Genomic DNA, 15,373 nt, shown 5'->3' with positions numbered 1-15,373 from the left:
GTACGTTATGTGGTCCCTAGAAATATGTTTCAAAGAGCATTTGAACATTTCTATCCTCAAACCTCCATTCTAGTTCCTAAGCAAATATTCAGCTCATTTTAGAAATGTCAATAATAGCACTATGCTTTAGCTAATAAGAAAGACTTGGATTTATATAGTGCCTTTTATGACCACCGGATGTCCCAAAGCTCTTTACAGCCAATTAAGTACTTTTTGAAGTGTAGTCACTGTTCTAATGTAGGAAACGCAGCAGCCAATTTGCATACAGCAAGCTCCCACAAACAGCAATGAGATAATGACCAGTTAACCTGTTTTAGTGATGTTGATTGGGGGATAAATATTGGCCAGGGCATGGGGGATAACTCTCTTGCTCTTCTTCGAAATCGTGCTATGGGATCTTTTACGTCCACTTGAGAGAGCAGACAAGGTCTTGGTTTAACGTCTCATCTGAAAGACGGCACCTCTGACAGTGCAGTGCTCCCTCAGCACTGTACTGGAGTGTAAACCTAGATTTTTTTTTGTGCTCAAATTCCTGGAGTGGGACTTGAACCCACAACCTTCTGATTCAGAGGTGAAAGGGCTACCCACTGAGCCACAGCTGACACTGAATGGTCATCTATTCCAATTACCCCTAACTCAGGTGGGGGTGGGGAGGTTGGTGGGATGTTGACGATCTTCCAAATCTACAGTTTTGCCTGATGTTTGTTCATTTTTAGCTCATATCCTCCAGTTTTACACATGCAGTACAGACCAAATAACCAGTTTGCATATGCATTATCCATTCTTCCCAACATTTAAAAATGTGGGTCATATCTCCTCTAAATTTTCTTTACTCTAATGAAAGTAAAATTAAATTGCCAATCTTAATTTTATCTTTTTTCCACAAATATTACATGTAAATATTCATCATCGGTTAAGTTATAGATCAGTACTCACTTATTTAATAGTGTTCATTCTAACAAATTCTTTTGATAAAAGAAGTTAGAAAATCAACTTGCTTCTTCCTTCTCCATATTTTCTTCTCATTTTCCCCTCTGCCTTTTCTCTCACAACAGAATTTTTTTTTTTGTCTACCTTCAAAGATCTGTCAAACCAGGTTACAGTTCACTATTGCCCCTGATGTCTTTGAAGTGATGCAAAGTGAAACAATTAATTTCCTGAAATACTGTATTAAATTCCATTCTTTCATCATACACAGAAAGGAAGTATTGTATATCTATATATATGATTTATTAGCTTGTGCATTGGGAGACCATTGGCAAAGAAGGTTCTGGTTTAGAAACACCAGGTCTGTTTGAAATCCTGACTGAGGAGTATGCTACTGAAGTATAATTTTTTTTTAAACCAATGGAAAAGATGCCAGCTTGAAACCTTGAACAAGCAATGTTATTGACTATGTGACAATAAAAACAGCATTTTAACTTCTTTAGGACAGTGATAATAATTTCACTTATTAAGGAATTATGCCATGCAATGTTTCATATTTTCATAAAAATATCATTCTTTCATTTCATTGAAGGCCAAAGGACCAGTGTAGGAAGTAGAAAGAGGAAAATAAGTTTATATCAGAATTAATATGGTTTATACCTTTCAGAAATAGAAAATCTGTGTTATTTTTCCATTAATTAAAACATACATATTTAACTGGTATGCTTTGATAGTTGTACATGGAATATTTGATTCACAGCTCTTTTATGCTAATTTTGTAAAATAAGTTTTCTCTATCCAGCAGCACATTGTCCGTTAATGCCACACAATGAAAGCTGCTATATCTATTTCAAGCACCTTGTTGGCAATGACATAGAAATGAATGTGTCAGTCTTCAGAGACCGGCTTGAAAATTCTCCTGTAAATTCTTAGGCATAGTGCTACATATGCATGTCATACACAAAATATTTTTGGATATATGCCACGCATATGCACATAATATGCCTAAGAAATGTTGAGACAGACGCTCTTGATTACTGTCTTGTTAGTTAGGTCTTCAAGAACTCATTACTGCAGTACAACCCATTTAAAACTTTACAGTCAGGTTCCAAATAGATCAAATTCTGCTTAAAAGCAACTTTATTCCAGCTACAAAATAATTTTTTATTCATTTCAATATTCTGGATTTCATAAAATAAAATGTATAAACTAGAAACTGGATTAGGAGCAAATTGTTTATACTACAGTTTTAATCCAAAGTCATTTGGATCGAATTTCTATCCTCTATTGTAATTCTTATTTGAAGCCTTCCATTATATCTTTGACATCCCTTTAGCTGAGTTAAAAGCTATTGTGTAAAGTTTTGGTCTCCTAACTTGAGGAAGGACGTTCTTGCTATTGAGGGAGTGCAGCGAAGGTTCACCAGACTGATTCCCGGGATGGCGGGACTGACATATCAAGAAAGACTGGATCAACTGGGCTTGTATTCACTGGAGTTCAAAAGAATGAGAGGGGATCTCATAGAAACATTTAAAATTCTGACGGGTTTAGACAGGGTAGATGCATGAGGAATGTTCCCAATGTTGGGGAAGTCCAGAACCAGGGGTCACAGCCTAAGGATAAGGGGTAAGCCATTTAGCACCGAGATGAGGAGAAACTTCTTCACCCAGAGAGTGGTGAACCTGTGGAATTCTCTACCACAGAAAGTTGTTGAGGCCAATTCACTAAATATATTCAAAAAGCATTTAGATATAGTCCTTACTACTAGGGGGATCAAGGGGTATGGCGAGAAAGCAGGAATGGGGTACTGAAGTTGCATGTTCAGCCATGAACTCATTGAATGGCGGTGCAGGCTCGAAGGGCCGAATGGCCTACTCCTGCACATATTTACTATGTTTCTATGTTAATAAGGTTGAAGTATCAGCTGGGTTCACTGATACCACTCTTGACTGTGAGTCAGAAATGTGTGTGTTTAAGTCCCACATTATCTAGGTTGCTACGATAGCTTTTTGTTAACCAAAGGTCTTAAGGAATCTGGACCAAAGGTAGGTAGGTCGCAGATCAACCATGATCTCATTGAACTGGTAGAACAGGCTTGAGGGGCTGAATGGCCAACTCCTGTTCCTATGTTCCTATGTTCCTAGAGGAATTGCTGTAAACGGGTTGGCTGCTGTGTTTGCCTAAATAATAACAGGCTACACTTTTTGGACATCCTGAGGACAGTATAGGTGCTATATAAAATACATGTTATTTATTTCTACATGTGCTGTCATTAAGTACATGTAGTACACGTTGTAAATATTCTGCAGTAGAGTGTCTATAAAGCCAGTAACCCAATCTGATGTTAATGTATGGCACCCTAGTGGCACAGTTCATTAGTGTACTAACGTGCTGTGGTATGAAGGAGTAATGCAGGGAATTTCCCCTGCAATTCCCCACATGAGACGTGGCTAATCTCAGTTGGGCTTTCGGGGGTGGGGGGGTAATTCTCCAGAGAGGGAGAGGTAGAGGGCAAATCACCCCGATACCATTTTTACTGGGGGAAGAGAGGGGAGTCCAACAGAAAAGTCTAAATTGCCATTTAGAAGCCTAAAACTGAATTGTCGTCACCATTTCACGGTCAGCAAATTGCGTGTAGAATGGGGAACCTTGAAAGGTTTTCTTTTTAACTGAAATTTGTGTGGAGATAACGAAATCTATATTGCACGAACTTTATATCAGTTAATACTAATATCGCACAATTTCAAATCATATCAAAATTGAGAGGGACCTAGTGTACAGTTGCCCAATCTCTGTGGCACTGTGCTGATATCTATATATCTTCGCTACACAGAGGAATCCGATGAATTGCACGCTGAATGCAACTCTAGGGTCAGTCAAACTTTATGTAATTCTAAATTCAGCAGCATATAACACTGATATTCTAATTGTGATATTTAAGTATATGATGTATCTCGGCAATGTGCTTACACTGAAACTACATCATTCTCACACTTATTTCACACATCACGGTTAATAATGCTTTCCCTCCATCTGTTAATAAGAATCCAAAAGTAGTTTCAAGTTTGCTTTATTTAAAACTATTACTTAAGACATACCTAAATACAGCAATCTGTGAAAATATGCATGAGGAGATCCTTGAAGTACATAGTGGGCTCCAGATAGCACGTACCTGATCCATTCATGGAATTCCAGTATACCAAAGCATTTTTATCCATTTCGGATCCAAGTATAATACTAAAGTGCAACACACTGAGCCAAGAATGTTCCTCCAATTAATCTTGTGTTTTAATACTCATCAGACTAAATAGTGATTACACCACCAAATTGGAAATCAAATCACTTATATTGCGCAATTAACTTCTCTGTCTTTATTAAGATTTTCTTTTTCCCTTATGAATTTTCTAGGTTTGATAATCGGCTTTTTAGACTATATGCAGAAATTATGATCCAAACTAGTAATTCTCGTCAAAGTAATTATCAGGATGCAACTGTACATGAATATATAGCAGTCGGAATTTAAGTAAACATTTAAAAGTTAAGGTGTATAAATATCCAATTAAATGTACAAATAAAAATAAGAACACTACTCATTCTGGAAGTACACACTAGGTCCAGCCACATCTGTAAAGAGAAAAGGCAGGTTAACACTTCGCGAAGGAGGGTCCACACCGAAGTGTCAGCCTGGTATTTTCTCTTTACTGATGCAAACAAGCTTCCTGTGCACTACCAGCATTTACTGAAATTGACAGAATGTCAGTTTAAAAGGAGGACCTGCAGCGTTCTTTTTTAAAGTGAGCGATGCTGTTTAACAGGTTTATTATATCTGTCCTTCCAGAATAATTTCCCTTTATATATTCAATCCCTACATTGTACAGGGCATCGGCAAGTTGGATTCCGCAAGTTGCAATCTCGTTTCACTAATGTAAAAGTGCGTAAAAAAGTGTGATGTTATATAATTAATATTGAAACACTACATAACCGCAGAGGCTTAACGCCGCGTAATCAAATGCACAAGCAGGATTGACCTATGGAATCGTGTCTCTGACACGCTGGAGTTCTGTAGACACTTGTAAATGTCCAAGTTTTAATATTTTCACGTAGCTCTTTCGAAGTCTATCACTCAAAAACACGGCCAATGGCAGACAAAAGGCGAAACTCCCGGGTTATGAACTAACGCTCAGCCGAAGAACTGCGATCCACCAGATTGGTATTCTATCTTTACGGAGGCAAGTTTTTAATATTGCAGCATTTTATGGGTCGGAAGTATAAATCTGATCTTAAAAGATAGTTTGCCGCTTCCCCCTCTCCCACCCCCCAAGCCAACGTGAATATCTCAGCCTTGGTCCTACCAATTCTTAAAGTACTGAATATGGATTCGCCCCTGCATGTACTGGCTTTTCTATAAGGAACATCGGGCGCAGTGCTTGTTCTCATTACCAACAATTGTAACACGATACCTCTCCCAGACATCGGACTGGGACATAAACAAGCGGCGTTTTATATTAGTTGGAACCTGCTGATTTTCTTACACAATATAACGTTACAGTTTATTAAACTGATTGTCAAAATGTTAGATTTATGCCGGCAGTAGAATCTTAAAACAGTGAATGGCACAGTTTTTAAAAAAGGGAAATGTTGGCAGCAAAGTACATCCTTCTCCAGTTCTGATAACCGTATGTAATAATTGGTGTACATTGCATGGATCCATCTCATTGCACCTTGTTCTCGTCTCCTTACCCCAGACCATTCCAATGAAAGCTTTAAATACAGCATTTACTGTCTAAATGAACACCCGGTCACCGCATCAGGAGCTCCCGTTTTGCGTGTTATCCACCTTCTTGCTGCTTATCCGAAATAAATCTATATAACAATATAAACTATACAATTAAACTGCGCCGTTTAATGTTAAACTTATTCCGGTTGCAAAGAAGGACGGCGTCGCGCCCAGATAATCCACATCGCGTGTGTGTGAGAGAAACAAGTACAGAAACTTGGCAGATGAGGGCATGAAGAAAATGAATTTCATTTTGTCAATAAAAGTGATAGAAACCTTCCACTGGACATAAATGAGAGCTGGGAACACAAATACAGCCTAGTTGTATCCAATGGTGTTCGGCTTACAGATTTAATTTTGCATATGTAAACTTGCTTTGTAGGTTTCCGTAAAATAACATATGCACAGCTGTTAAATTATTTCTGTAGAGCCCGACAAGTTTAATCAAGTTCCTCTGTGATTCTGCTTAATAAACCCGTAAAACAAACCCGGTTTGTATTTAATCGTTGCTTGTTGTTATTACAGAGAACACAGAGAATCCTATTACTTGAGTTAAATCACCAACCGCAAACATTGCTCAGCCTCCAGATCAGACCACGGTTCGCACGACCCGCCGTTCAATGCGAGTGTTTCTCCCACACATTCAGTGGATTGGGACGGCCTGGCTGTCTGACATCCTGGTTTATCTAGTTGTAGAATCGGAGTCACAACTAATGAAAAGTTATTTGTTTATTGTTCATTTAATTCGGCTTAATTAAAAACCCACATCAATGAGTATTAACATCGTTCAAAAGAAATAGGGAAAGTTGTTTTTTTCCCCAAAACAAAGCCCTACACAATTCAGATTGCCTGGCTCCAGTCAGAGGGATTGGTGCTCTGTCTCGCCAAATCAGCAGCCTACTTGCAATAACTTTCACAAACTTCTTTTGTTTTACCTAAAGGCACAGCACTGAGATGAAAGATTGAATTTTTACAAGACCATTCGTCAAAATATGCATCAAATTCTCTATCTCTGTGGACAACGCGTTTATATCACTTGAAATTAAAAATAATAAAATTCGGGCTGAAAGCGAGAAACTGTGTGAATTCGAATAGGTTGTAACCTAAAATAAGCTGTGCGTACTCCCACGGGATTGCAGAGTGAATAAAGTAGTGAGTTTAACACAATAATTCACGGGCAGTGGCCAAGAACAAGCGGGCATCGTTGAGGTGGGTTCACTCAAAACGATGCTGTAAAATATTACAGGAAGCGATTGATTGGATTGTGACATCGCCAAAGATTAGATAATTTTTTAATATCTTGCATGGTGATGGTGGTGTTTTGATATTGAAAGAAAGACTTGCATTTATATAGCGCCTTTCACGACCACTGGATGTCCCAAAGTGCTTTACAGCCAATGAAGTACTTTTGAAGTGTAGTCACTGTTGTAATGTAGGAAATATTGATTTCTCCCATCGCATTATACTTTGTTATAAAAATAGAAAATGCTGGAAATCTCAGCGGGTCAGGCAGCATCTGTGGAGAGAGAAACAGAGTTAACGTTTCAGGTCGATGACCCTCCGTCGGAACTTTGTTATTTGCCGTGTTAGGACTCTTTCATAGGCTGATTGAGCTGTTTCGAATGCCTCATCCCTGAGATCACCAGAATTATGAAAAACTTTATTGTCCTGCTTCTGAGTGTGACCTCGTAATTCACTGTGGTGTCCCATAGTCTCCGCTGCACATTCCCTGGGTATACATTTTCTGCTTATTCAGGGCTCTGGATTTGCTCAGACGCGCTGATCATACAAGTGCATTTGTAAGTGTGTCACTTTAGTAAAAGCTACAGGGGCTTGTGTGTTCGGAGCGAGTGCTCGTTGTAATCATAAAGGGAAGGGTGGAGATTACAAATTTCCTTTGCTTTTCAAGTGCTGACGAACTCGCGGTGTACTTCCAATATTTCTGTTTTATTTCTAGCATGTTTAACTCGGGTTGTATTACATTTATGTTTACAGTCACTTCACTGGCTAGCTGACAGACAAATAACATTAACCGCTGTGCTCAGTCAGTGCACAAACCCCAGCCTTCTGAGAAATGCCATCAATTCTTCGCCTATCTTTTTGGCAACGAAGTAGATCCAGCTAAATATCACCTCGTGTGAAAGGTCAAGTTCACATTAACACTTGCACTCAACACTTGCAAGCATTGATTTTCAACACAAGCCTTTTGTTCGGAGAGTTGCAAAGATTTTACCAGGTTCCGACTACTTTTCAGCAAGATCAGTGTTCGTAGCATTTAGGACCTTAGGTTAGTTTCATGTCGTCCCCAGCGATAATTAACGCTATTTGTTCAAGTTATCTAACAGCAAATCCTGACCCAGCCCTCCTGACACAATTATATAAGTCAATCTTGATTTAGCTTGTCCATGTTTTGTGGTCCGAGAGTATTTAAATAGATTGCCCATGATTTACTCAATAAATGAAATAGAAAATGTCATTTAGGTGGAGAACATGCTGTGTTGATCGAATATTAGAATTATAGATTAGATAAACTCGTCCTTAACCAAAGAAATGCAATCGACTTCTGATTCGAGAGACTCATCCCACCTGCCAAGTTTCTAAATGTATTGATTTAGACACGCGTTACGCTGTTATTCCTCTGCAGATTTGAACTATTACCAACGTTTGGAGTTCTACCTCTGGTCCAGGTTTACATAAGCCTGATTCCCTCGCAAGAGAATCAATCTGATCTAACAAAAGCCAATTGTCCAACATGTTTGAGCGAGCCCCGTGTATCTGCAAAGTACGTGTTACGATGTTTAAATCAACGAGATCTAGTGATTCATAGTCAAGTTCATTTATATTCAATTAAAATTATGTTTCCGAATGAACACCGTCTGCGATCTTGCACGTTGAAATGCAGATGTTGTGCGGTCCATTGATGAGGATAAATAATATGAGGAGGTGTGCAAAAAGGAATTATAACCAGAAATATGAATAAAGGGTAGATTTACAATGCGACTCCCTAAATAACATAATTGTAAGGTTTGTGATCAATTGACCGCGAAATGTGGCGTTAGGAAATCAAATCCAGTTGATGTTATCGATATGAACAGTTGGATTATAAGAAGTTTTCGAATATATTAATAAATATATTTTCAATGCTGCACTCGTCGGAGGAAAATTAAACGAAAATGCACCAGGTCACTTTATTTAGAACGGAAATGTTGTTGCTGGAAATGAAATAAGCGCGCTATATTTAGGAGTGGGAGAACAGGATCCTGTAAAACAGGCAGAGCCAGCCTCCCGCTGCACCATCCCGGAACCTGTGTAAGGCATTCAGTCTATGTTCACAGACTAGGCAGCGCAGCTGGGAAACATGAGCGACGCTGTTTATTCAGGTTCCGGGGTTAGGGCTGCCATCAGGGTAAATAGGAGAGAGGCGAGCGTGGTTCGTGCGGTTTCAGATCAGTCTGACTGACAGCGATGTGAAATGGGAATGCTAATGCACACAGGAGCTGGATTACTACTCGCTCTTATCGCTTTACCGCACTGACCGGACCCTTCCAAACAAAACCAGGTACAGTCACTTTCTGCTCTGCTTTCCAGTGTTTGTTGGTGAAATACTCATTGAAAGATTGCCACCTCGGCAGTCAACATAAAGCCATTTTCGCTACAATATGATCGTATTAATGGTTTAAAAAAAAGGCACGGAAGCTTCAGAAGCGCTTTTTAAATCGGTTCCATTTCTCAGAGTTGATCTGAAGTGGCGAATAGCAAGGGGAGGTTGCGGTAACGGAGATGACGACTGCAAGGGGCTAAGGGGGCGAAATGTTCGCAGGCTGACGGATAAGCTAGTTGTTGCGAGTTGTTTGCTGGCCGCTTATTTGGTTGGAGCTCTGGGGCCGGCCAGCTGAGCTGCGGGCTTGCCTGCGGGTTAAAGGTTATCACCAGATCAGCTGTCCAATGTTACACAGAAGGCACAAACTTTCTAAACGCCAATGCCGCCCGATTTATGTATTGCGGGCTCACTGGGGTGGGGGTAACTTTCCACAATCACTATGTTCTCATGGGCTAATGTTGCAGTTGAGCATTTGATCATATAAAATGAGTTTATACAAACACACTGAGAGGAGCTGATCGGGTGTAGACGAGCGAGTATATAGCGCGGACCCGCAGGTAAGAGACAGGCTGTCAAACAACGGGTCTATTATCTGATCACCAAAAAGGCAGCGATTCAGACGGCAGACACGTGTTGGGTCTTTTCTAACAGTGTCTGGAAGCTATTCCCTGAGGTATTCCCAGAGAAAAAAAACCCATAATGAATCGGAATTCACTCGGCACATTGATCGATGATGTAAACACTCGCCCACAAGCTCAGCTGACCCCGTACTTTGTAAATCTGTGCGTGATATTTCTCAACCTCGTTCAGAAGCCCTTTAATATCTATCAATCTATTCTGAATGGGAGCTCTGTCTGGATCAGCACCTGTGCTGCCTTCTAATAGAAACCTAAGAAAAATCATTAAACGCGTGTCTACACGGTACAAGTTGTCCTAAAAACCAGCCTGCGGCAGATGTCCCGGGAGTTTACTGTTTACTTCAAACCCTGAATCGGCTACTTGGTTTGGGAAACAAGTTTTGACTGTTTTGTAGATCCACTGCAATAAAGTCAAGGGTGAGATATAAACCGCCGCTGTGATCGCTGTCCTCATATGTTGCTCTCGTGAACTAGTTCTTTAATGCTGAAAATGACCCATCAAAGGGTTCTTTTTTTTCCCTTATTCCCACTCGCTTCTGTTTGAGTAGCCAGAGCACACCCTGAAACGTATTTATTTCACTGCTCTGGCCGATACTGAGGGGAAGGTTCCAATAAATTGTATTTTTTTTACAAATAGGGCTGAGCTAAATATTGTATCTTAATCTATGATTCTCAGCGGGTGGAAATCTGACGGACAGTGAGATGTTTTCCGTCCCAGTAAACCGTTTCATCTGCAAATTTCTTTTCGCTCTTCAGCCTTATGAATGGCGCGTATTTGAGGTTTGTAAACAACGCGGTGCAAAAAAAACAAACTCTCATTTGCCCGTGAAAATGAATAACAAGACCTTTCACTGTGAATGGTTTGCATTTTGTCTTTCTTGGCACACGGCCGGTTCCTTCCTTTGTGCATGGGTTTCTATTTCGCCTTCATTCACATGGCAATTTGGGCCGTTTGATTTTTGTTTGGAAGTAACCTGCGATTCTTTATCCTTTGCCTCCAGTAAACCAGGGTCGATCTTCAGATCACGACACTTCCATCTATTAGTAAGACGGACACTGGTAAAGGAACGCGTGCAAAGATGAACACCATTGTTTTTAATAAATTCACCAACCAAGTCCTCTTCGAAGAACAGGCAAACGAGGTTGAGAGGAACAGCAGGACCTATATGGAAGTTATGGAAGAGCAGCACCAGGAGCTGATGATGCCGGACAGTCCGTCCAGTAGAAGCCAAAGAGGTCTGCGACACAGGAGGTCTGGGTATGACCATATCTTTATCTCATTTCGGTATAGATGGATGTATTTAACTAGCTTCCGAAATGTAGCTGGAGGAAAATTAGTTTGAGCGGAATTTAACAACACATTTCATCCGTGCAATGCACTCTTGATACACGGACGGTCGGTGAAGTTGTAACTTGTCTTTTGCCGTCAGCAATCCGCTTCTGTGTCATGGAATTGTGAGAATACATCCCACAAAGGAGCGATGCACGTATTGTGCAGCAGACGCTGTACAGTACAGTATCCGAATCTGGCCGTCCGGTTGTACTTGGTGATACTCGTGTACATGAGATTTTATAAAACATCTCTTCTGTTTTTCAAACCACTTGCTTCACCATAGTTGGCAGTTATGTTAAATGGTCGTTCTAGAAATGTTATTGCGCGTTTCTGATTATATCAGTACAGTATAACATGTACAAGGGTTAAATTTAATGGAGGTAGCCGGATTCTAAATTAGTAAACATATATAGTCCAAACGACAAGACGCCAACCATTCTGTTAATCTTTCTATAAAAGCCCAGTTATTTGAACACATGCAGGTTATCCTTTCACACTGCTAATAGTGGACTCCTGAATGTGAAAATATTATTGATTATGTTTTATGCAATGCCTCATTACATCAGACACTCAAAGAAGTGCAATAAAATGGAAGCGTCTAAATAGCAATGACATTTAACCCCCAAGATTTTGTAGGTAGAACAGCTTTTTCAAATTGGCTGACCACAAACGTTAACATATTTCCCTGTATGGTATGGTAAACTTTAAAACAATTCAAGCACAATCAGATATTATGTGCACATGCACGTGCATTCAAATAAATATATTATATGGTTGACATTATGTTACAGATTTATATTGATGCGTTTCATATATTTCAATTCCACCGACAGATACAAATTACTTCTATTCTTAAAAGTTTCATTGACCATCATTATGGATCTCAAGAAAATGTATACAGTTTTTTAAGGAGATAACTTAGGCTTTTATAGTACAATGTTCACTAAATAGGTTTTCTGTGAGAAGCGAGGTGGAATTCCACTACCTCAACCACAAACACCCAATAGCCACAGCTGTAAGCTGGAGGATTGATAGGGTAACAAGGATATGTGATGACAAATGCTTTGGGGTCATGGATGTGGATCGCGAAAGTTTAGCAATACCACGACGGCCTGGCAGAAGTACCATCATCACCATCTCAGAATACAAGTGTCTGCAATAACTGGACAACCGGCCTCCAGATTCACAGCGACATCTACAGGACCCAGCTTGAATACACACATACAGACTGTTATTCACATCATGTCCCTCCAGCTACTTTACAGACATCGACAAATCCGCCCACTAATCACACGCAATGCTTACATCCACACAAATACAGTACGCACAATGAAACGTACCCACATCCACAGACCAGTGTCATGGGGACAATATTTATCCCTCAATCAACATCACACACAAAAAAACAGATTATCATTATCACATTGCTGAATGCGGGAGCTTGCTGTGGACAAATTGGCTGCCGCGTTTCTTACATTATAACAGTGACACTTCAAAAATACTTCATTGGCTGTAAAGCGCGTTTGGAAATCCTGAGGCCGTGAAATGCGCTCTATAAGTGCAAGTCTTTCTATAAACAGACGGGTAGAAGCCGAGTTATGCGGATGGGCATGTAAATGCAGACAAAGCAACCCTGTGCCCATCTAAAGGCAGAAAAACGCGGATTTATATAGAACCTTATCACATCTCTGAAAAACTTCCCAAACGCTTCAGCTACAATGAATTACTTTGAAATACTTTATCTACAGAAAACACGACAGCTAACATGCGCCCACAATACCTGTATACACAGATACAGAAAAGCCTGGCTGAAAACGCCTCCCCCCACACACACAAACATTTCAGCGATGTCTCAGTTCCATCCACTGAAGCGAATACACCAGAAACATGATTTCTCAAAGCTGTCTCCGAAATTGGGCTCGGTTGAATTATATTGTCTTGATTAAAGTGACAATGTTTTATTATTGTGGTTTGGGTTTTTCTATTAGTTCTGATGTGCGTTTTCGGAGAAGTAAGTTCAACATCAGATTGAATTAAACTTCCATTTACCTCAAATACAGTGAGCTTTTAAACCTGGTCGAAAGGCGGACGTCCAATGTGATATTTTTGGATTTTGGTCCAGTAATTTACTTTGACACTTTATTGTGACTGCTGTTCTGTTCACTGTGTGGTGAGCGATTTCTAAACATTGTCCTTAGTGTACATTGCACACTCATCGTTTACTGTGCGCACTCAGTGTACAGTGCACACTCAGTTTACAATGCACATTCAGATGCACACTCATAGTGCACTCGATACAGTGCATTCACAGTTTACAATGCACAATCATAGTGGACTGTGCACACTCAGTATACAATGCATACTCATAGTATACAATGCACATTCACAGTGTTCAATGCACACGCAGTTTACAATGCACACTCATACTGCGCACGTTGTGACTACATGGGCCTTCACGCGGGTACAACAATAATTCAAATTAATTACATTTTTAGTGGAACCATTGCTTCGGTTGTCTTTCAAAGGGTTATATTTGTTTTTGTTTAATGATTACTGACGATTTGTACCTTGTGATTGTAGCTCTCGACAGGGTGGGGGGAAGGTGAGACACAAACGACAGGCTCTTCAGGATATGGCTCGTCCCTTGAAACAGTGGCTTTACAAACACCGGGACAACCCCTACCCAACTAAAACCGAAAAGATTCTGCTGGCACTCGGATCCCAGATGACTCTGGTACAAGTAAGGCCGTTTTCTACTGGATACAGAATATATTCTTTTCCAGGCGTCTATCTCTCTTCAGTATTGTAACTCCCAGAATTATCCATTAGTGCCTCGCAACAGAAACATGTGTAAATTCGCTCACCTAATAATAAACTCCAGCGAAAATCTGAATTTATCGTGCAGTATATTGTATGTCAATAGCTTTTTAGTTATTGCAGGTAAAACAGATGTAGTTTAACAGTGAAGTTTAAAGTAGAGAAATTGCCCTAAAACTGTGAGCGGGAATTGTGACTCGGTCTCCGGGATTAAGTGCCGACAGAATCGATAAGTCAGTTGAGCGGTACTTTATCTTAACACCGTTTTTCAATTCGCATGTTTCCACTCAGTCACTGGCACGACAAGTGTTGAGTATACCAATCAAAACTCCGTAGCTGCAAGGCGTGTTTTTATTTTATTTAAGGCGAGGCTGCTATAAATTTCTACATTTTGAAATCATGGTTGGAATTTCAGTTTAGAGGTTTCGGTGTATTGGACTCACTATCGCACCAAAAGTTGAAATGATCTAATCGAGCTGCAAGTTAACGCGGACATCCGTTTAATGCATTTATTTCGACGCTCACAGTAGTTTGGAATGCAAATACAGTTCATATTGTAGATTGATGACGGTAAATAAATTGTGTGTGTGTTTTTAAAGGCACTCACAAAAGGATAAACGATGAACGCGGGTTCATTATTCAAACTGGTGAAACGTGATACTTACCCAGATGTAGTAACAGATTTCTTCATGTAATGAAAGACTTGCATTTATATAGCGCCTTCCACGGCCACCACTTTTGACGTGTAATTGCTGTTATAATGTAGGAAACACAACAGCCGATTTTGCGCACAGCAAGCTCCCACAAACAGCAACGTGATACTGACCAGATAATCTGTTTTAGTGATGTTAATTGATATTGGTCAGCACGGGGAGAACTCTCCTGCTCTTCTTCGAAGTAGAATGTAGAATAAATGTAGAAATCTTACGCTGTAGTACAGCTCTATTCGAACTTTGTCAACTTTATTCTAACACCCCTTATGTAGACAAGAACCTCTGAAACTTCTTTGTAATGTTCTAGTTTAAGGCTTTATTGCGCTGCTCATATACAGATACTCGAATAGCAATGTTTAACGATTAATCACAACTCGATATACAATATATTAGAGGACCCAAACTATTAATGTTAAATATTTTTATTCTAAAAATGTGACAAGCGGCCCAGGGAGGGTAATTGAAGAATGAGCACGCGCCCATTCATTATTCACAGCATGAAATTGTTTGTAGTTACTTCCTTAAAACCGGCATTGTTGTTTTCTTATCCCTTGATCTTCCCACTAA

General features: G+C 39.9%; 1 protein-coding gene across 1 annotated transcript in view; it reads left to right on the top strand.

The window, feature by feature from the left end:
* The first annotated feature begins 9,172 nt into the window (after positions 1 to 9,172).
* mkxa (mohawk homeobox a) overlaps positions 9,173 to 15,373 on the top strand; it is a 55,293-nt gene continuing 49,092 nt past the window's right edge. The window contains exons 1-3 of the mRNA XM_070880086.1: positions 9,173 to 9,263; positions 10,945 to 11,201; positions 13,857 to 14,016. Coding sequence (XP_070736187.1) covers positions 11,023 to 11,201; positions 13,857 to 14,016 — 339 coding nt within the window. The 5' untranslated portion in view covers positions 9,173 to 9,263; positions 10,945 to 11,022. The remainder of the gene's footprint in view (positions 9,264 to 10,944; positions 11,202 to 13,856; positions 14,017 to 15,373) is intronic.

The sequence above is a fragment of the Pristiophorus japonicus genome, chromosome 5 (genome assembly GCF_044704955.1).
Source record: "Pristiophorus japonicus isolate sPriJap1 chromosome 5, sPriJap1.hap1, whole genome shotgun sequence".
Taxonomy (NCBI): domain Eukaryota; kingdom Metazoa; phylum Chordata; class Chondrichthyes; family Pristiophoridae; genus Pristiophorus; species Pristiophorus japonicus.
Note: the sequence above shows the minus strand (reverse complement) of the source record. Positions and strands in the feature narration are given on the sequence as shown.